General features: G+C 37.1%; 1 protein-coding gene across 2 annotated transcripts in view; it reads right to left on the reverse strand.

Moving 5' to 3' along the window:
* Positions 1-3,404: 3,404 nt before the first annotated feature.
* RAB11FIP2 (RAB11 family interacting protein 2) overlaps positions 3,405-22,372 on the reverse strand; it is a 41,045-nt gene continuing 22,077 nt past the window's right edge. For both annotated transcript variants that reach the window (XM_082673613.1, XM_082673612.1), the window contains exons 4-5: positions 13,475-13,520; positions 3,405-7,702 (exon numbers count right to left, since the gene is read on the reverse strand). In XM_082673613.1, the coding sequence (XP_082529739.1) occupies positions 7,472-7,702; positions 13,475-13,520 (277 nt within the window). In that variant the 3' untranslated portion in view covers positions 3,405-7,471. The remainder of the gene's footprint in view (positions 7,703-13,474; positions 13,521-22,372) is intronic.

Below are 22,372 nucleotides of genomic sequence, written 5' to 3' on the forward strand. Positions count from 1 at the left end.
AACTAGGAAAGGAAATGAAATTCATAAGCCAATGTTCTTACTCTTTGTCTAACTTTAGCAAAATTTTGCTGAAAGAGGCTGAAAGCACAAGTTCAAGTTGAGGATTCAGAATCAGCCGTGATTTTAATGACCCGTGCTCTCTAGATCCCTTTCTGCCAGAGGCTAATCTAATGTTTGGCACTGAAGTTTCCACTGAGGGTTTGAGAGTGATGATTGAAACAAACAAGAAAAAAAAACCCAACAACTTTTGCCAGTGTCCAGACGTCTCTGAATCCATGTTACACTGTTAATGTTCTAGCCATTTTTCCACCGAGGAATAAAAACCAATAAAATACTCTGCTATTGGATGTTCCTCTCTCATACCACCCTTATTTTAAATTACGTTATTTTTAACCTAATGCATAATGGTCTTTTCCTAATCATCCAGTGTTTCCAGTATCTGATGCAAAATCTAGCAAGACTCTTACGTTTCATTCTAGATTTCCCTAGACACGAGAACTCGACTCAGTTTTGATTGTGAAAATAATGTAAGCTTTTTATGAACTATTTGACAAAATGATTGTAACTAGCAAACTTACAAAGTGCCTGTTAAACAGAACCTCTCACTTCAAGTCACAAGTTGGCTTCACTTGTTATATTAAGGTTCACTGCCCAATTTCACACATACATTCAAAACTTTTATTCTACCGCATTCCATACATGGCTCCATTTTCTGTTTCCTTTCTACACTACTATCTTTTACCTCAGTTTTCAAGGCCTCTGTGAGGCTGAGAAAGATGCCCTCCTTAATCAAGCTTGGCCGCCACGTCAGAACAAAGGAAGACATTATGGCAGTTTCCGCATTAAGGCCCATGTGCATTTTTGCCTTCCCCATCACAATAGCAAATCTTACTGCACAAACAAAACAAGATATCAAAGAATCAACGGTATTAACTATGTATCTACTCTGCATAACACGTTATGCATTATCTTACAAGCATTCTATCTATATTAAGTTTCATCAGACTTAAGTTTCTTTAAAACACAAAATATCCATTTTATCAAAAAACTAAAAAAACAGGTTCATAAATAAATTCAGGACTGGCAAGGAAAATTACATTAAGTTAAAAAAAAATTCTCTGAAGTACATTAAACTAAGAAAAAAGGGGGGTGGGGGTGGGTCTCTATCTCAATGGTAGTCAGATTTGAATGTGCATTTGAAACACCTGCAGGGCTGGTTAATAGAGCTTTCTGGGTCCAACCCCCAGAGTTTCTAATGCAGTAGGTCTGGAGTCGGGCCTGAGAGTTTGCATTCATTCTCCCAAGTTCCCAGGTGATACTGCCAATGCTGCTCTGGGGACAACACTTTGACAACCAGTGATCTAACCATCCAGCTTTCCTGATCTGGCTGGCGTCCAAAAGTACAGTGGAATTTTAAATAGTGGATGTACAAAATCAAAGAAACTACGGAATCAATGACCATTATATTTCAATTGAAATATGTATTTTATACCCTAAAAAAAAACACACACACACAACAACACATTGACTTTAGATGACTGGAAGTTGTCACATACCATACGTGATGTGACCTTAACACAGGACAGTGCTAAACTGATCTTTGGGACACTAATTAAGTGCTAAACTGATCTTTGGGACACTAATAGTTTTCATACAGTTTTTTTACCAAAAGGCAAGACCGTCATAAATAAGATACTGAAAAATCATAATTACCATAAAAAGGTATGTATCAGATACTAGATAACATTCTAAAAGGCTCTAAACACCAGAGCGGTGGCCCTTGTACTGTAACTCAGATTCACCGTGCTGTTCTCTCTCTGAAAAGCATCTGCACTGCCAGGCTCAGGGGCAGGCATACCTGAGAAAGGCTTCTTCTTTACTGCTGTAAGAACATTTCAAATGAGCTCTACCCCCGTAACAGATTTTTACATGCACAATACAGTGTCATTAACTGTAGGCACCATGTTGCACAGCAGACCTCCAGAACTTATTCATCTTACAAATTGAAACTCTAGAGTCACTGAAGAGTTACTCCCTATCCTCTCCCCACTCCCTCCCAGGAGTCCTGAGCTGTAATTCCGTCTTACACATCACACATGCCCTGCATGCCCCTTGGCCAAGTCAGGTTTTGATTAAACACAAGATCACCTGTGGGGGAAGTAAACAACTACACTCTGCACTGTTCTGATGATGATGATGACGACAATGACGGTACATCAGAAACAATGACTAAGGAAAAGACTGTGCACTAACGGCCTGCGGTTTTGTGGGTTTTTTGTTTGTTTGTTTTTTTAAAGAATCAGTTGCTAACACGTGGAAATCATATTTCACATAAAATCTATATTTTCAGTCTCTGAGATGATCAGGTTTAGCAACCCTGGCCTCGCTTTCATTTCCATCTGGCCTTTCTGAGAGAGGCACAGCATTAGAACAAACCTATGTGGAAAACAGCCACTTTAACAGAATAATAACTCCCTACCCTCAGATTACCTCAAATATCTTTGTCTCAGTAGACTAAGAAAAAATAAACGTGTGTGCTGCAGATAGACAGAAAGGGGAACAATTCAGAGAAATACCAGGGGAAGTAAAAAGATACAATAAATGGGCCTCTAAAATTGAGGGCAATTAAGGACCAGGAAGGTGTTCTGGCCTGCAGAGAACTCCCTTGTTCCAAGAGTGGATTACTTACCTTCAGGACCACCACGTGTGGATCATGTCTCATAATCTATAGAATAATACAACTGCTTAACACTCTGCCACACCCACACCATCATCCCAGGCCCTTAGGTTCCTGCTTCCCTCAGACAGCATCTGGGATGGACAGACATACACCTGGACTGCAGGCTGAGAGGGCTGGGAGTGGGCATGAATTAGTGGTCTCTGCCATGAGCTGGACACTAAAAACTAGTGAGAAATGCCGTGGCTTTGCCAACTCTACTCTACTCTTGAGTTCCACAAATAGCTGTTTTGTTAGCTGTCTTCAATTTCCTCTGAAAGCTTGTACAGTCCTTACCGTAGAGGGCTGTTGTAAAGAATAAATGAAATAACGCATAAAGAGAAAGCACTCAGCATAGGTCTTAGCCTCTGTATAAATATGCAGATGTAATTTGCTACCAAACAGTAAGTTCTGTCCCTGTGAGGGGATATCTTATACACAAAGGGCTGCTAAACAGTGTCCACGCTAAACCTTACTGTTCAAAACTATTTTCATAGTGAAGTGAGTCTGTAGGTCTTACAGAATACCTGCTGCCATACATCAAATAATAAGAGGCATCCTACTGTACTTTTAAAAGACAAGGAGGGCTCACGTACAAATGAATACTCATGCTGTTTTATCTGCGATAAGAAATTATGACAACCAAATTAAGATTAAACATTTTAATCAACTATAATAAACCAATAATCATATATAAAAATTCTGATTCATGCATCAGATTACATAAATTATACAACTGTCATGTTATATAATGCTTACATACGTTGGAGTTTGTACCTGCAAAAATGTATACAAGTTACTAGAGCATTTTACTAAGTGTAATACTCTTCAGTTATAAATAATGCTTGTATCTTTCAAATACCTGCTAAATATATACATTTCTAGATCTGCAGCATTTTTTTTTTTGTACCTCAAAATCAAACCACCCCTAAGATCGAAGATTGACAGGTCCAAATGTACCATTTGTTACAGACTTCAATGCCACTGTAAGAGTGTATTTTTTGACATGGAAAATAAATGAAATAAAATGTCAACTCCAGTTTAATGCTTGAAGAGCTTCTACACTTCTTATTAAGTACACCAGAAAACCCTTCTTATGCAGATTAATTAGTTAAGATGCTACCTATTACATATTAAATACCTCCAATGATTGCATCTGGATTATTAAACTTAGAAATCTGTGAAAACGGGGGCTTTCAGTGTGTGCTGACAGACCCTTCCACGTATAATCATGAACCAGCAGCACTGCGATCCTCTCCCTTTTACTTCAGAGAGATCGAGGGAATGAGCAGGCTTCATATTTCATTTACACACGCACGTGACACCAACCATGTCTATAAGACACATGAGCACACAGACATCAGAAAGTTTCACCTTGTTTTACAAATCCAAGGTAGGCTGCTTTTTCTAAAAACCTAAGAGGAAAAGAAGTTCTAGCGTAACAATTTCTAGATATATTAAAGACAGCAATTCTTTTTTTTTTTTTTTTTGAGATTCTCCTTGCTAAAGAATAAGCACCCTTATGGGGGTGGTAGGCAGTGGGGTGTGAGGGCGGAGGAGTCAGTGAAGGATGTGAGGAAAGCAAGTCTGTCACTAGCGAGCTGAGTTTTACTTAGGTTTCCATTCATGAAACCCTTTTAAATACAGGCAACATTTTCACAGCTGGAAAATTACAACGAAATCTTCACTTACTGCTAAAAGCAATAGATGTAGTTATGTATAATCTATGGATACTACTACATTCATGGGAGGATGGCAAAACTAGGCTCAATGCAGAATACAGCAGCAAAAAGCAATACTTAAATATTTTTCATGAATGGGTGACACATTTTATATACAATTCTAAGATTTATTCCCTGGTATTTAATAAATGAACTTGAAGCCTAAGTGGTAGGACAGTTATGTTCAATACTTTGAAGCTGAATTTTAGAACTGGGAGGGGAGCTGGTTGTAAAACTATACTGTTTAAAAAATATTAGCAGAAATATTTTTAATTATGTAACAGAAGTATGTTAAGCTTAAGACAGGTTTGAGACTATTATAAACTCTGCAATTTAAAAAAATCCTCTTATTGGTGGAAATATTTTTGAACATGCCTTTTTTAAGCATAAAAGCAAAAGTAAACTCTGTCTATAAGTCTACTGTGCTGCGCGTTATTTAATGAGTACATATGTTTTATTTCCTTGTCTAAGTTACTAACAAAATATACCATTAGAATACTTAAAAGTTATAGTTTGCAAAAATAAACTAATGTGATCTTTTGGCCTTTTTTTCTACAACGCTAAAAATTAAAACTACTCTATTTGCACTTCTGCCCACAAACACAGGAAACACTGTTATGTTCACATAGGAACTCATTTTTACTTTTTGTTTTTAGTTCCTTATATTGACTGATTGATTATGAATATATATATATATATATATAGTCAGTTTGATTCCAGGTCATGAGTGAAAGAAAGTTCATAAACGTCGGAACAGAACATTTCGGGCAGTGATAAATGCAGATTCAGTTTTCAATACAATTCTTGTCTCAGAATTAAAGATAAAAATATTGATGCAGTTATAACCAAATCATTAACGTATGGACAAGTCTAATCCTTAACAGTTTTTATACAGGCAAAGAATCCTCCTTAAAAATGAATTTCCTCATAAAAAGAATGGCAGTCCCTTAACCATACTTTTTCATGAGCTCTATTTACATAAAACATATCCCCAGTACAACACTGGCATCGTGGTTCATTCTATAAAGAGTAAATTTGGCCAAAGCATATTAAAATATCTGCAGATAATGTCATGATACTGCAAACACATGGATTTTAGTACTTTTAAAAGTGTAAGAAGAGCCTCAGTTATACCAACAACAGAAAAAACAAATACTAAGAATTGTGTAACATTTAATAAATGTTAACTAAAAATGGCACCATGTTAAAAAGAACTACCAAGACCTCAAAATAAAATTCTATACCACATTGTGAGGTTTATTACAGAAATTTAGAAGTGGAGGAAAAAGTCAGTGAAAGCTATTTCTCCTTGTCTCCTATTAAAAATTATTTGTATTTCAGAAAAATTTTCAGAATTTCAAAATTTATGCTCTCATAGAAAAACTGAAGAAACTCAGAAAAATACAAATAAGGGATTTTAGCTTGTGAATATAAGCTTGGCCAAGTATTATCTGATTCAAAATATTAAACTGAGCAAAACTATTATATGCCTTTGTATTTAACTCTCAGTGAAGTCTTAGTAGAGATAAATATTAGACAGAAATGCATTTGGTAAAAGATTGGGGAATATATGTCTCCATATACAGGTGAATTTTTCATCTTAAATTTCCTTTAGAAAACACAGATTCAGTATTTCATAGTATGTATTTCAGACTTTTAAAGTTAAAAAATCAGCAGATGATTAGTAATATTTTTATATCATTTTCACTTTAAAGACTAATTCTGTACAAATATATAAAGAAAATTCATGATAGTAGTCAACATTTTTGGGGAGCAGACTTAAAAACAAAGCTGACACAATTTTGTAATACTGATTTATTCTTACAGGGTGGCTGTAGAATAGTGTAAAATGTCGTGCTAGTGAAGATCTATTCTAAAAACTCACCCCTCCTTTAGTAACTCTTATTTTGGTTCAGAAACCAAATGCAACCATCTGTTCCATTATTTTTGTAACTTGAAACCGAGCCTAATTTTTCATTCCTAGAATTTGTTCATTGCTTTGGGTTATCAGGCATCAGAATGATCACCTACTTCCCCCCACCCGCTCCAAATTATCTTCAGATATAAATTCCAAATATTTTCTTTGCTAGTACTGAATAGTTTAAAGACATTCAGAATCTCAACAAATCACACTTGCTTATCTTCTGCTTATAGCTCAAACAAAACTCAAATATTAAGATAAAAAATTAATTCAAGAAATTCATGCTGTTGCAAGGTTAATGAAGTTTCCTAAAATACATCGTTCTTTAAAAAGGGGCTTTAGATCATTACTTTTGGAAAAAGAGAAAAGATTTGATGCTGGAATAATATATAGTAGCAGCTTATTTTGAAACCAAGGTTCACGTAGTCAAGAGTGATTTGAAGCAGCTTCTGTGTAACAAACCATTATAGTAGCAATGACGATTTGTTTTGCATTGACAGAGCACACATATTTTCAAATTAAGAAATCCTAATTGGTATCCTAATTTTAGAGGCAACCAGTTGTCTTTAAATGTTCTAAAAACACATGTATATATGAGGTATATGCATGTATTTTATATACAAAGATACATGAACAGATTATTCATGTACATATATGTATATAAAATATGAACTTTTTTTTAGTAGTGTTTATAATGAGCAGTATTCCTGCAGCTAAATCTGTACAAATTGACTTCTGAGAAACCAACCACAGTATCAGTTCTGCTTGATGAGAAACCTGTTCCTGAGGAATAAGTCATGTCCTTCTGAAGATACTCCTAGGCTATGGCAGATTAGCGGGCCGGCACCAGCACCTAAGTGAATCCTAAGGAACTGCTTGTTCACGAGAATCCGGCCCATCTTCACTTTAAAGGTTTAAATTATTTAGCTCACTTCAAAGGTCACTCTTGATAGTCCCTGCTAATATTTACAGGTGAAACAGTTCTTCACAATGAAGGAGAGTATGGAATGAAACCTGATAGTGTGGTCTCTCTCAGTAACGAGCTTTTCTTCTATTTTTTCTCTCTCTTTCTTCCTTTCTTTTTTCCCCAATTATAAATGCAGTACCATTGGCTTATGAACTAGTGGAGAACTTGCCAGCTTTCCTGGATGGTTCGTACGGCACTCTGAGAATACTGGGCGTCTCCTCCATCACCCTTACAAGGAGGTTGTCGATGTAGTCCTCCAGCTCCCGGATGTGGGAGTCTTTCCTCCTAAGGAGCTCTTTGTGTTTTACCAGCTCCTGCAGTACCTCCTCGTAGGTGAGACTACGGTAGCCTGCAGTGGCATCAAAAGGGTTGCTGTCCTAGAGTAGGATAAAGACGGTCACTTTAACAGACAGCACATCAGGGGCAAATTATGAGTTATTCTGAAGTTCTACTGTTTCAAACCCTTGTCAAACTCTTCTCTATCCTTGGCTAGAACTAGTGTGACAGTTCACAGAACGGCTAGCCAGTTCTGAGGAAAGGACTAAAGCAGATACACCAAAGCCTTGATTACAACTCTAAATTCTTAAATATAAGAAACTGACCACGTAATTTAAGATTAAGTTAAGAGATAAAATGCTCAATAATAAACATAATTAAAATAGACAAAATCGAAACATCTGTAAGAATTAACTTTAGGAAATATAAGAAGCTATTGAAAACTATACATTTGGATATCACTTTAGTCCTCGTGGAATCGCTTCCGCTAAACTGTAGTTTAATGTTATGCCTTTGCCTTTTTATTGAAGATGGTTACAAGAAACAGCAATATCAACTCTGCTTCTCCAGTTTGCTATGAGATGTTGATGGCATTCAGAACTAAATCCATGAGCATCCTTTATAAGAAGCTCCATGGGAGTAACTACTGTTTTAACTTATAGGCAAATAGAACCTTTTCTCCTCTGAGTAGTCTATTTTCTCCTCCTAGTACTAATACCTATACAATTTATTTTATTTCCCTTTTTGCCTTGGTTGTCAGGAAACTCAAGAGTTCAACTACAGTCATGCTAACACTTAAGATTAGTATATCTGCATTCTCTCCCATTTCACTTACTTTATTTTGTTTAACCTCATTCTATTGGTGAAAATTCTCTTAACACAAAGGTACAAACATAAACCAAAAAAAAGGCATTGATTCAATTCATTTTTATTACAAAGCATCCTAATATTAAAAGAAAAATATTTCTCAGAAATTTAATCAAAAAGGCACTGTAACATCATCTATTTAAAGTGCATAATATCTAGATGTTTCATTATGTAAAATATAATGCCAAAATATAAAGTAGCAATCTCTATGCCTTCTTATACATAGTTCTATCACCACATTCAACAACTTAAAATGGTTTTCATCACTTTCTTTCCAAACATTTCCATTTGGCTTTAAAGAAAATAAACTAAAAGACTGAGGAAATTGGCCTTGCTCTTAAGGACTGATAGTATCTAATCTATTCAGTGGAGGATGGAGAACGAGGACTGGTGAACGTAGAAAGGTCTTTTTTTTTCCTTTTTTGTCATAAGAATTAAATTTGTCTGTATTCAATTTCAGGATCTATTTTAATTTGCTATGCATCCAGGAGTTTTCATCAGTAAAACCAAAGTGTAACTTTTTATCCCCTCCTCACCAGGCCCCATGACTTTGCTGCACCAGAGAAACAAGCTAGAGCACAGATACCAATTTGATGCTTGTGTTACCCAAGCACACTCCCTTCTCTAGGATAAAGGCAAAACAATATTCCTGGCTGAAAACTTCTCCAATCCATAGAATCTCTCAGGTTTTGCAGAGAAGATATAGCTTGCATTAGGCCTTCGAAGATTTTGCCAGGCAGAAATGCGTAATGGGCATCTCAAGCAGTGGCTCTGCTTGTTCAAAGGAGGAAGCAAGGTTCAAGGCACAGTGGCTAATAAAGGTGATCAGTGGAGCACGGCTGGGAAATAAGGTTCAGGACAGGGCACAGAGAGAGAGGCTGAAACAGTGGGTTCCAAACAGAACATCAAGGATGTCTGATGCTATCACACTTAGTGTTATGGGAAATAGAAAGCCCATTGAAGGTTTCTAAACAGAGGAAAGATGATTAAAGCTAAGTTTTAGGAAAGTGGCAGCAGTGGGTAAAATCATTTAGAGGGACCGCGATTAGTTACAAAGCTATTTAAATAGTAAAGACAAAAGTTAGGAGGAGCCTCTACTAGATTAACAGAATAGAGAGGATGCTAAGAGGAAGTTTAAAAATGACTCATTTTACCATTAGAAACTGGGTATAGATACAACTTTATGAATTAGATTACCTTTGTCCCCCAAAACATTTCAGAATATTGTTTTACGACAACTAAAGGACAATTCTGGAGATACGTGTTGGTTTACTTTTTATTCTCTTCTCTTTCAGATCAATTAACTTTTTGTTAGAATAAGTATACACACATATTTACTAGTTTAATTGGTCATAAGTCGTCTAGAGATACAAAACTTAGATTTTCCTAAACACATTCCTATTCACATTTATTATACGCAGCAGGTTTCTGTAGAAAAGATAAGACATACCATAGAGCTAAATATATTTTAAACATTAATTAAAAATAAGCTAAAGTTTCTTACTTTAACCTAAGTAATTCTGCACAAATTTGAGACTGAAACCCACCTAAGTCTCACTTTCCTTCTCTGATAAATGAGATGTTCTCTAAGGTCCCTTTCAACTCTAACATTTCCTGGTCTGCAAAGAGGTTTTTCAGAACTGCATTCTAAAAAAGTGATTATGTCCAACTAATGTGATTTAATTTTTCTAAAACAATATTTACTGAAAAATAGCAGTTCTTGTGAGAACTGCAGGGATTAATGAAATTAAACTAAATGGGATTCATTACCAATTGATTGTTTTACCTTTTTTCTTAATTTAACATAATAATAGCATCAGACTGGGCCTCTCTTAATCAAATTATACATATATGAACTGATTTCTCCAAACTAATTAAGTGATAATATGCAGTTAGAAAATCATTTATATTGTTACATTTAACACTATACCAGTGCTACCAGAGAATGTAGTTAAAATAATTTTTTAACATTTCTCTACAGACAATGAGGATGAAAGACATGTCAAAAAATTCTTATTTTGACATAAGGAGTTTAAACTAATGCCATGATACAAATCAATCTAAAATTTAATCTCTCAAAATAATCAATTATTATCCCACAATACTGTTCAGCACTTAAGATATAAGCCATAATCTAGAATATACAAATCCATCATTTGGCTTATTTTTCCCCCTCACAACCATCTAATACTTATGGATAAACAGATTTCTTGGAAATACAGTTCTGACCTTTTCAATAAATTTTCCATTTGTCCTTTTATGTGAAAAATTTACCCCAAATTTCTGCATCAAGTTTTTATGCAAAAAAACATCTTAGAAACACATGTACTATAAACTATATTCTGGAAAAGAATATAAAATAATTAAAAACAGTTTTATGCTTAGTTCCACATTTTATCCCATATTTGAAAATTATGTAAACCTTCTAATTTTAGGCATAAGATTCTTAAATTGACTAATATACTCAATAAATACATCTATCCTTCTGTTTGTTGATATAATTCCAAATAAAATAAAGATTAATATTAACTAAATACAGTAGGAAATTAAAATATTTTCTGGTTACAAAAATTATTTTGCTTAAAGAGGAAAACTCTCAGGCAAATGTAAAAATGAATTATTTTTTCAAAAGATACTTTTAATACTATTCTTAGAAAAACTAAAATTGAGAAGTCTCCAAACTGGTAAAGACTCAGATAACCTAACATGGGACTCCTACATACTCAACAGTTTCTCCTCTAGCACTCCATAGAGATGGCACATATGTTTCTAAGATGTCTTCTTATATTGAAATTTAATGTAAATTTTTCTTCTCTCTTCCCGTTTCATAACGAATCCTTTTTCATTCCTACCCAAACTCTGTTAAAAATTTCCATATGCAGATATAAGAAAATAAGAGTTGGGTGAGTGAACAGAATTATTACATTAAGTTGTCTAACTGGAATTTTAAATAACAGTTGTGCAAAATACTTCGAGAATTACTAGTGATCTATTTTTACTTTACTCACAGTCTAGCCTTTTAAACTAGGAAATGTATATTTTTTACAATATTTAAATTTCAACAAAAGCAAATTATCAAGACTCAAAATAACTGAAGATTTAAAGAAAGGTTGTCCTGGTAACCAAATATTGGTGGGGTACTAACTGACATCCAAGGCAACTAGAGGAGAGAGAGAGAGATAAGATGAAGGCTTGGCATTCTCTGATCATCTCATTATTGTTCTAATGAGGAACTTTGCTCTGGGAATATCATCTCAGCTACTTTCACATCTTTTGTGCTACTCCCTTCATCTCCCTTTCAGTTCTTAATTAGGCCTTAAAGAGCTCACACTGCCCTTTCAACTGGCTACTGCTCCTGTTTAAACACTGCTTTCACAGACAGGTGTTGGCACTAGCATATAAGACATACAAACTTAATTACAAAATACTATGTCCAGAAGGGGAAAAAAATATAACTTGGTGGACAGCTATTATTAAAGAACTTAAGGTAAATTACTTCAAACATCTTATAATCTTCAACATAAAACTTGTTCAAATACTTTTTTCAATAACGATCAGTATGAGGATGAGCTTTCTCCTCTTAATTGTATCTTGCAGTAAATTAACAACACCTAGTAATCCTTTAACTGTCATTTAGAATAGTTAGTATTCCAGAGAAAAATAATCACACATCAAGGATTCTTTTATCACCTTTAAATCCCTGAACTAAAACAATTTTCACATTTTATTTCTTTAAAGAATTCTAAGGATGCTTTTACAGCAATAAATTACAAGATTTGGAAAAGTACATTTACAAGCACATAGAAATTGTAATTAGGGTTACTTAATAAACAATAGCTGCACATTAAATCGATTTTTTGATGTCGCATTTTGTTTGAGATTAAGTAACCGCCTGATAGAATTCATTTTACTATCTGATCAAAGGCTGACTTCATATATTCTGACGTTTCTCGCCAGTCTGCCATAATATAAAGACTTGAGTATTTATGAAACATCAAAACGTACACATCATGTACATTAAAACAGCAAAAACACAGTACAAAGTCCTCTGCCTCTATAGTGTTTTCTACCATTTTAAAGACAAATGACTGCATTTAGAATGGTTTACACAACACCATGGTTTCTTCTCAGCCTATCACACCACAGAAGACTGTGATATGCTATTGCTTCGAAAAATGCTTATTACACATCTGGATCACACACATTAAGGACAGATGGTTCAAAGAGCAACCACCAGCCTCTTGGAATAAAGGCTTTATTTCTGTTATTCAGTGAGAATTTAGTTTCCTACCAAGACATGTGCCCATATTTTTGTAAAGCAACTTATTCTCTCTAGGCTTAGCATAGTATTTAGAATAGACTGAAGATGTACTGGACCTCGGAACAGAGGTCGAAAACTGGACTTCAAATAACAATGAAATGAAGTTAAGATATCTGAATAATCCTTGCAAAATATGTGAGCTAATCTGGCTGGTCGCTACAAAGTCTGTTAATATATTTGGTTTTGTTCTGACTTGGAAGGTAAGTGTCGTAAAGGATCTTTCACACACACTCCTGGTTAAATGGGTCTCTGGCCAGGAAGCTCTTCCTACTGTTAAATGTTCACAAGCAGGTTTATTCTCCCCTCAACCTGATTTACAACAACAGTAACAAAATGGCAGCTTTCTCCACATGCTCTTATTTCACAACTATAATGCTGACATACAGCTTTCATATCGATTTTTAAACAGTCTGCAAACAAAACCTGTATATTCTAAATTGGCTTCAATTGTAACTATGTTTGCGTACACTTCCATAGATCATACAGAAGTCACACCCTATGGTATATTAAAGCTAAAGTTTGAATTTTGCTGTTTTTCTTTCTCCCTAAATCATCATACTAAGCTATAATCTGTGGATAACTGAGGGATTCAAGGAGACGGAGGCCTTTTTAGAAATGTGCCCCAGACAGAAAGACAGCTTGTGGCTTGGTTTTTGGTAATTCTCTAACCCCCTCTGCAACTTACCGGGATTTTCCTGAGGTCTTCATTACTTGTCGGATTCATATGAAAACTGAGCAATAAAAGACAAACATAAATGTTAAAAGCGTATCATAGTACACGTGGGAGGAAACATAAAAACAGGACATTTTAACCAACATTGCAATAACAATTTCTAAACTCCTATATTACCTGAGTGAGTGAAATTTAATCCAGGATGTAACAGAAAAACAATATTTACTAAACATTCTAAAGCAGCTACAATTTTAAACTTTGAAGGAAAACCCTTCAGTATTATTAGAACTGAAGAACTGTACCTCTAACGTGTACTTTCTAAACATCTTTAAATATAAGCGATTTTACCTAGTGAGATGTTTTATAAAATTAAATTCTATACTGTTATTATTCATTTTATATACACACACTCACTTACCTTAGGCCTTCTAATATAAAACTGTAGAGACTTAAATAAATTTAGGTTGGGAAGACTGTAGACTAAAAGAGTTGAAGCAATCTTTTAAAACAATTATTTCTATAGGTATTAGAAAAATTAACCTTTAAATGTTATCCTATCAAGGAGAATGAATTCGGAGCTGTGTGAACCATTTCTGTCATTAATGAATTTCTAAGTAGCTGGTCTTCAAAATTTAAATACCCAAATGGACCAAAACAAAATGGATTTCTTGCATGCACAGAGGACGAAAACATCACAGCTGAATGCTATAATCGTTTTCTTCTTTGAAACATGTCCATTAGGAAGGGGACTGGAACCAAAAAGAAGCTAAACTTCAAAGCCATCTGGTGAGTAAATATTTCATCGTTGCTATTCAAGTTTAATTTTTACCCGGCACTTAAGAGTATTAGCCATTAGAACCTCTACAAAGCATTACTGTCCTAGGAACCTTTTTATTCCAAAAAAAAAAAAAAAGACTTAACTGTAAAATATATTTTTTCATTATCTGTGCTTTATCAGCCAAATAACTGGAATCCTTTGAAGAAATTCACTTTTAAAACTTTTGACTGTATGCACAAAAAGTCTGGACACTGAAAAGTATCTATTATTACAAGTACATATCCCCAGCTGTAAATCTACAGGGCATGCAGGCATGTACAACCACCTCAAGAGAATTTCTCACATATCCAACGTTTCATTTGTTATGACTAAGATTTGTAGTACTAGCTTCCAGAACCGGTTGCTGACCTTTTCTACCTAGAACTCCTGTGGATAAACCTGGTATTTCAGTAGAGCTGGGTGACATGGTAGGGAAGATTGAAACATGTTTTAAATACCTACGATGCACCATTTACAGGCCGACTCGGCTGACACATTTTCTCATTCCCTGTACCTCACCGTCTTTATTGTGTTCTGTATGGTCCCAGACTAGAGTCACTGTACCGGCAAAGTCTCAAAAGCCTGACAGAAAAGTGGCTTAAAAGAAAACAAATACAAACCCAAAATACATTATCACGTCGTACCCCTAGGCCTAGAGTGCCGAGGGAGCAGCTGATAACATGCACAGTTCTCAGCCTCCCTGATTTTCAGTCCAAGGAGGTCAACACCAGGGACCAGTGGGACTAATCTCTCCTTGTCCCGTGATCTCACAGCATGTTGCTCTCTAATAGGTCAAGAAACGCATTCTGCTGCATCTCTCTCCATCCGACTGTGACATTCTCGAAGACAAACTGATTTACATTCAGTGTAACGGCACACCGTACTGGTTACAGGCAGAGAAGTGCTTGAGGGCCCTGGAACCACATGGTGTGAACTCAAATCCTGGTTCTGCCCTCTACTTACTTGCCTTTGAGTGTGTCTGGGTTCCTTCCTCTGTAAAATGGGGATGGTAACAGGATCTACCATGTAAGACTACTGGGAAGATTAAATGAGTTGACCACATGTAAAACACTTAGCACAGTGGTTAACAGACAACATGTTCAGTAAATTATTTTAATAAACATTTGCATAGCCCTTAGAAAGTGCCAGATACTGTGCTAAGCACTTTATCAAAATTAACTCATTTAATCTTCATAACCCTTAAGGTAGGTATGCTCTTCATTTTCAAAAGAAGGAAATGAATCACAGAGAGGTTAGGTAGCTTGTGTGAGGTTGTCCAGTGGATGAGTGTTGGAGGTGACACAGTCCTAGCCCTGTTTTCTGCTCATAGATCTACCTAGTGAGCACAGGCCGCACGGCTGAAGCCCTGAACACACAGGACGCGTGGATCAATCAGATGTTTTGAGTAAGCACACAGGAGAGATGCCCTTGTAGGGGGAGAGCACCCCTGAGAGTTAAATTCTTAGACCACCCAGAGGAAGGAAACGTTCTATCGCAGCATTAGTCAAGGAAGGTCTACTAAGTCAAGGAAAAAGTAGAACTTAAAATTACATGACGGTTAGGTTCGGCAGGCCAGAGAAAGAGAACTCTGAAGACACATGCTGTCTGGGGGTGCCGGACAGCGGTGCCACTGCAGGACACGGAGCAGACTGGTACACAGGAAGCGGGATGGGCAGGAGCCCCTGAAGGGTTGTCATGCAGAAGATGAGCTCTTAGAGCTGATCCATAGAGCAACAGGCCATTTTTGACAAATTTAATCTTTCATAAATGTTATTTAGATGTTTCATATCTATCCTATCACATCCTTGAAGAATAAACAGTATTATGACTGTATAAATTTCATTATATGTCTCAGGAAGAAATTATTGAACTGAGAAATAGAAATGCTGGTATTATATTAATTGTAATAAGAGTTTTGAAGGAACAGACATTTAGGACAAAAATTTTATCAAAATCACGAACCTAACCATATGTACTATCCAACGTCTTCAGCCTATGGGGAAGTGAAACTCAGTGACAACCTGAAAAGTGTCTGAGAATTCTCAAGAATGGTCACAACTGTAAGGGAAAGAGGTATGGAGCACAGCGAGCCCCAGCTCTTTGCCATTGTACCTGAGTGTAACCTAAGCTCGCCCACACTCTCCAGCAGCCCAGTGCAGCGATCTGAGGCCAGGGCTCTGGTACTGGCCATTGTCTGGAATCTAAAGGCAGAACCCCGCTCCTGTGTTCGGCTTTATATTCACAAACTGACGCATCAAATACGTGACCAACTCAGTCATTCACAGCTGCTTTTTTTGATCTGTCCTTAAGTGGGAAAAAAAAAAGTTAACTGAACTGGATGAATTAGCTTGGGGGGAAATGTCTCTATCCAAGTGCGGCACCAATTTGTGCTACCCTTCTTGGACTGCTTCCTCATGCCAGACAAGATACTGAATAATGTAGTCTGCTCAACTGAGTTGTTGACAGGTTAAGGAAAATGGTGTTTTTAATCATGTATAAAAATAAACTTAGACATGCTCACACTGAAAAAGTCTACACAAATTTAAACTTCAGAATTCAAAACAATTAATTTTTGAAATCGGAACTGAAAGAGTTTGGTGGCAGCAGAGGATTTTGAAGTAACTTTGAGACTGATAAAAATATTTTTAAATTCATATTTTAAAAAATAATTTAAACTAATAAAATGCTTTACCTTAACATTCTGAAGTCTTTAGGTTTAATAAAAGCTTATTTTTTACCTTGTGATATTTCCAATTTTTAAACAATTTTTCCTGGTAAACTCGAAATTTTAAAATTAACAGTACTCAAATGTATTTCAAGGCATCATTAGTATCTCTTCAATAACATCACATTAATTTACTTTGAAGTTAGGATAAATACTGAGTAAGTAAATTGGTGAAACTTGAAACTGTCCTTCAATTTCTGCTATGGACTAGTCTTCCACAGATAAGCCAGAAAAGCAAAGCAACATTTATAAAGTGATAAAACTGACCACTACAGAAATCACTAAAGCATTTGTCAGTGATCAGAGTTTTCTTCTATGTCCTTCCTTTTCTCTTTTTAAAACTTTTTGCTCTCTTTTGGAGCAAGAATACCTAAGAAAGGGAAGAGACTATTAACAGTGAAAAAGTCTGTCATGACAAAAAAAAAAGCCCACAGAAGAACAAAGATCTATTAAAACTGATTAACTAGCTGCCTTGTCAGTATAAGACAAGGCAAACTGTGTAAATTCCTGGCTCTAGGGTTTTAAATCTTTCAAGGAGAAGTCACGTAACAACACCTGAAGTTCTTTCCAAGGCATTTTAAAAACAACTATTATTACATCTTCCATGTACCTCTTTCCACGCCCTGTTACTGCTGGAATTATAAAGCTAAGTCCACTTTGGCCTACAACTTGACTCATTTTGTATTTAATAAGTCAATTCAAGTTATTTGCAAAACTCAGGACCTCGTCCTGCTTGTCTGGGAGGTGGGGCAAAGAGAGGAAAGCAGAGTGGAGGAGTAACTTTCTTAAACACCATTCAATTTCTTATGGTGTATAGGAAATAAGTATAACTTTATCACAGAAGAACTTCGGACATGAATTCTTTTCAAAGGAGAGTATCCTACTGATCTTCTTGTTTAGCTAGCAGAGTGGGCTCTGGAGACCTGGAGCTTCACTTTGGTGACAAATGTAGTTGAGGGGGAGGGGCGTAAACTGAGAACTATAACATAATACAAAACCTTTAATGAGTCTGAAAAGAAGAAAAGAAAAATACACCATTTACAGCGAAGCAAGGGCAGAGAGTAATGACACCAGCCTAGCAACGACTGGTATTACTGGACTTTAACCATGAGCTCAGAGACAGCTGGTTTCAAGCAGGCCAACACAATTTCCTGAGGATTCTTCCAGTCAGAATGACTAAGAAAAGTGCAAGACTTAGACAATCTTAAAGAGACAGAACGAAGGCTGAAAAGCAACAGGTATTGAATTTTTTCCTGTTTGCCTCTCCTGCTCCATTCTGCCCCTCCCTGCACCCCAGAAGGCTGATCTCTGGAAAGGGCATCGCCTGGGTCCCCTTGCCCATTGGCTTCCAGTTGTGCTCTGCCACTGGGAGGCACCTGCAAGAGACTGGAGGACAGAAATAAGGGGAGACAGGGTATTTATTCCAGCCCCATCCTACCAACCTCTTCAGTCGCCCTGCTGCACTGCAGCTTTACCAGTAGCTTCTGTACAGACAGCCACAGCTGTTCCTTCACACCTAAGCATGGCAGTCCCTTCCAGATACTGCTGGTCCCTAGTGCTCTACTATCCCTTCCTTGGTGTCCTAACCCTAGCCACCCCTCTATAAATGATATCTTCACTAAACTTACTTCAATTACTCGTTTTGAGTGTGTCATTTGTTTCCTGCTAGGACTTTAACTGATACAAGAATATATAATAAATGCCAAAAACTGTTCACTTAATAATTTAAAATAGGAGAGAAAGAAAGGAAGCCAAAGAAAAACTGCACTTTTGAAATGGTATAACTGAAGTGACTGGGATTTGAATAGTACCACTGCACAGTTATACACTGCCTTACAATTTATAACACATTTCCACAAACGGAGTTCCTCTCAACTGAGGAACAGTAATCAATAAGGTGGGATGCGATCACTCACAGAAGGATCTCATCCAACTGAAATTCCAACTGATCCATCTCACCTTCCGATTCTCCCACTCCGTCACCCCATCAGACCTGCTCTGTGGACCCCCACTGTCATCCCAATTGTTTCCTAACCTGTTTGTATTTCCTCACCCGTCTCACCAGAGCATACTTATAGTCCATTACCCCTCAGATGTTCCACCACTTTTATTTTGCCAATCTCTAATCCCTCCCAGGTCCCTCACAAGTAACTCCTGCTGTCTTCGTTACTTCACTGCCTCACCTTTTATAACCTGAACCACATCCCCCCGCCACGGATACTCACGGCCAACAAGCGATTTTTACTTAAGGTAACAGCCTCATTCTCTTTAACCTCTCAGCTCCCTTTGATGACTGTTCTTTCTGAGACTCTCCCCCTCTGTGATAAGTGGTGGCCTAAATTTTCTCCTATGTTTCTGATTACCTATCTTCTTCCCCGTTTCACCCTAGGTGGGAAACACTAGCTATTTCTTTTTTTTTTATCTTTTTTTTTTTTTTTTTTTGCGGTACGCGGGCCTCTCACTGTTGTGGCCTCTCCCGTTGCGGAGCACAGGCTCCGGATGCGCAGGCTCAGCGGCCATGGCTAACGGGCCCCAGCCGCTCCGCGGCATGTGGGATCTTCCCGGACCGGGGCACGAACCCGTGTCCCCTGCATCGGCAGGCGGACTCTCAACCACTGCTCCACCAGGGAAGCCCCAACACTAGCTATTTCTTAACGTTCTGTTTTCAAACCTCTTTTTCCACTCTACCTTGGAAATCACTACTTCAACTGCCACCATTAAATGGACAGATGACTGCTAAATCTTTGATCTTCAACCACAATCACTTTGTCCTTTGCAATACCGCCTTTACAAATGTCTGTTTAAAGTCTCACACTGGATATCTTACCTGCACTTAACTTGTCTCAAAGTTCTCCCAAACCAATCATCATCTTGACTTTTCTATCAGTTCTGTCTGTTTCTTCCTTCTGGTACAGCCAGTCTCCTGATCACCAAAGGTGAAGCCTCAGAGGCACCCCTGACTCCAGCCTCCAGCTTGTGCCTCATCAATAAGCTGCCAAGTTCTCCCTATTCAGCTTCTGGACATGGATCTCTCATTGTTTCCTCACTACTCACTTTCACAGCTACCTTTCCGCTCACAAGACCACATGACCACCTAGACTATAACAGCCCGGACTGCTGTAATAGCCTCCTCTCAGTCTCTGTCACTACTCCTTTGTCCCATCCAGCCTATGCAACATGGCTGGGTAGGACATTCTAAAGCTAAAGTCTAACCTCATTATTCTTCTGTCAAAAAACTTCTGGAGCTTCCCTGGTGGCGCAGTGGTTGAGAGTCCGCCTGCCGATGCAGGGGACACGGGTTCGTGCCCCGGTCCGGGAAGATCCCACATGCCGCGGAGTGGCTGGGCCCGTGAGCCGTGGCCGCTGAACCTGTGCGTCCGGAGCCTGTGCTCCGCAACAGGAGAGGCCATAACAGTGAGAGGCCCGCGTACTGCAAAAAAAAAAAAAACTTCTGGCCTCCACCTTCCTCTGGAACAATAACAAAATTTCTTGGCCTGGCTTTCAAAGCCTATTGGGCTTGACTATACTTATCTTTCCAAACCTACTGCCCACCACCCAGTACCCAGGTACAACCTATTAAATTGCTCTAAATTTCATATTTTATTTTTAATCAAGAAATAGACATTTTACCACCTATTTCAAAGAATTAGGATTAAAAGAGAGTTAAAATGGAATGTTTTGCATGACGAAGTGCTATTCCAATTTCAGATATATGAACCTAAATACAGACCTTACATAAAAATCAACTCAAAATTGATCACAGACCCAAATGTAAAGCACAAAACTATAAAACTCCTAGAAGATAACACAGAGAAAATGCAGATGATCTTGGGTATGGTAATAATTTTTTAGATACAACACCAAAGGCAGGATCCACGAAACAAAGAATTTATAAGCTGGACTTCATTAAAATTAAAAATTTCTGCTGTGCGAAAAACACTGTTAAATAGAATGAAAAGACTGGGAGAAGATATATGAAAAAGACATATCTGATAAAGGACTGGTACCCAAAATATACAAAGAACTCTTAAAAGTAAACAATAAGGAAAAAAAATCCAATTAAAAATGGGCCGAAGATCCCAACAGATACAAAGATATACAGATGGCAATAGGCATAAAAAGGTGTTCCACATCATATGATATCCAGGAAAAGCAAATTAAAACGAGATACCACCACACACCTACTGCCATGGCCAAAATGCGCAACACTAACACCACCTAATGCTGACAAAGATATGGAGCAACAGGAACTTGTACCATAAGATCCAGCCATTGCACTCCATGGTATTTACCCAAAGGAGTTGAAATGTATGTCCACACAAAAACCTACACACAAATGTTTATAGAAGCTTTATTCATAACTGCCCAAACTTGCAAGCACCCAAGATGTCCTTCAGCAGGTAAATGGATAAACTAGTACATCCAGTGCTTAAAAAAAGAATGAACTCTCAAACCATGAAAAGACATGGAGGAACCTTAAATGCATATTACTTAGTGAAAGAAGCCAATCTGAAAAGGCTACAGACTGTATGATTCCAACTATATGACATTCTGGAAAAGGCAAAAACTATGGAGACAGTAAAAACATCAGCAGTTTCCAAGGGTTTGGGGGGAGGGACCAGTCAATAGGCAGAGCACAAAAGATTTTTAGGGCAGGAGAAATACTCTGTATGATACTATAAAGATGAACGCACGCCATTATATTAATACATTTGTCAAAAGCCTCAGAATATACCACACCAAGAGTGAACCCTAATGTAAACTATGGACTACGTATAATTATGACGTGTCAACGTAGGTCCATCAATTTTAGCAAATGTACCACTCTCGTGGGGAAGGTTGCTAATGGGAGAGGCTATGTGTGTGCAGGTAAGATGTATATGGGAAATCTCATACCTTCCGCTCAATTCTGCTGTGATTTCAAACTGCTCTAAAAATGAATTTTTTTTTAAGTTTGCATTTTGGGTATCTATCCTAATCCCTGGCCTCCCCACCTCTTTCTACTACAAACTGCTTACAGGAAGGAATGATATCTCAATCTTTTCAGCCCTAGCATCTGACATAGTACCTAGGGTATGGCAGATGCTTAACAAATGTATGCTGAATAAATTAACAGCCAGTGCTTAATAAAAATTGGGCTAATAGCTGACTGAGTAAATCAATAGTAGGTCAATACAGGTTTCGACAACAAGGTATCAAGTCCCCAAAGAGCAGAGGATATCGTTTTTCTGAATAACAAAGATCACTTTTATCTAGACCTGACAGCATATGAATGGAATATTTTTCCATTCTTTTTAAGACAGAAAGAATTACTCTGATACTTAAAACTGCCAATATGAATTGAAATAAGTTTCAAATTGGTGACTTC

This window comes from Grampus griseus (genome assembly GCF_964374135.1).
Source record: "Grampus griseus genome assembly, chromosome: 16".
In the NCBI taxonomy this organism is placed as follows: Eukaryota; Metazoa; Chordata; class Mammalia; order Artiodactyla; family Delphinidae; genus Grampus; species Grampus griseus.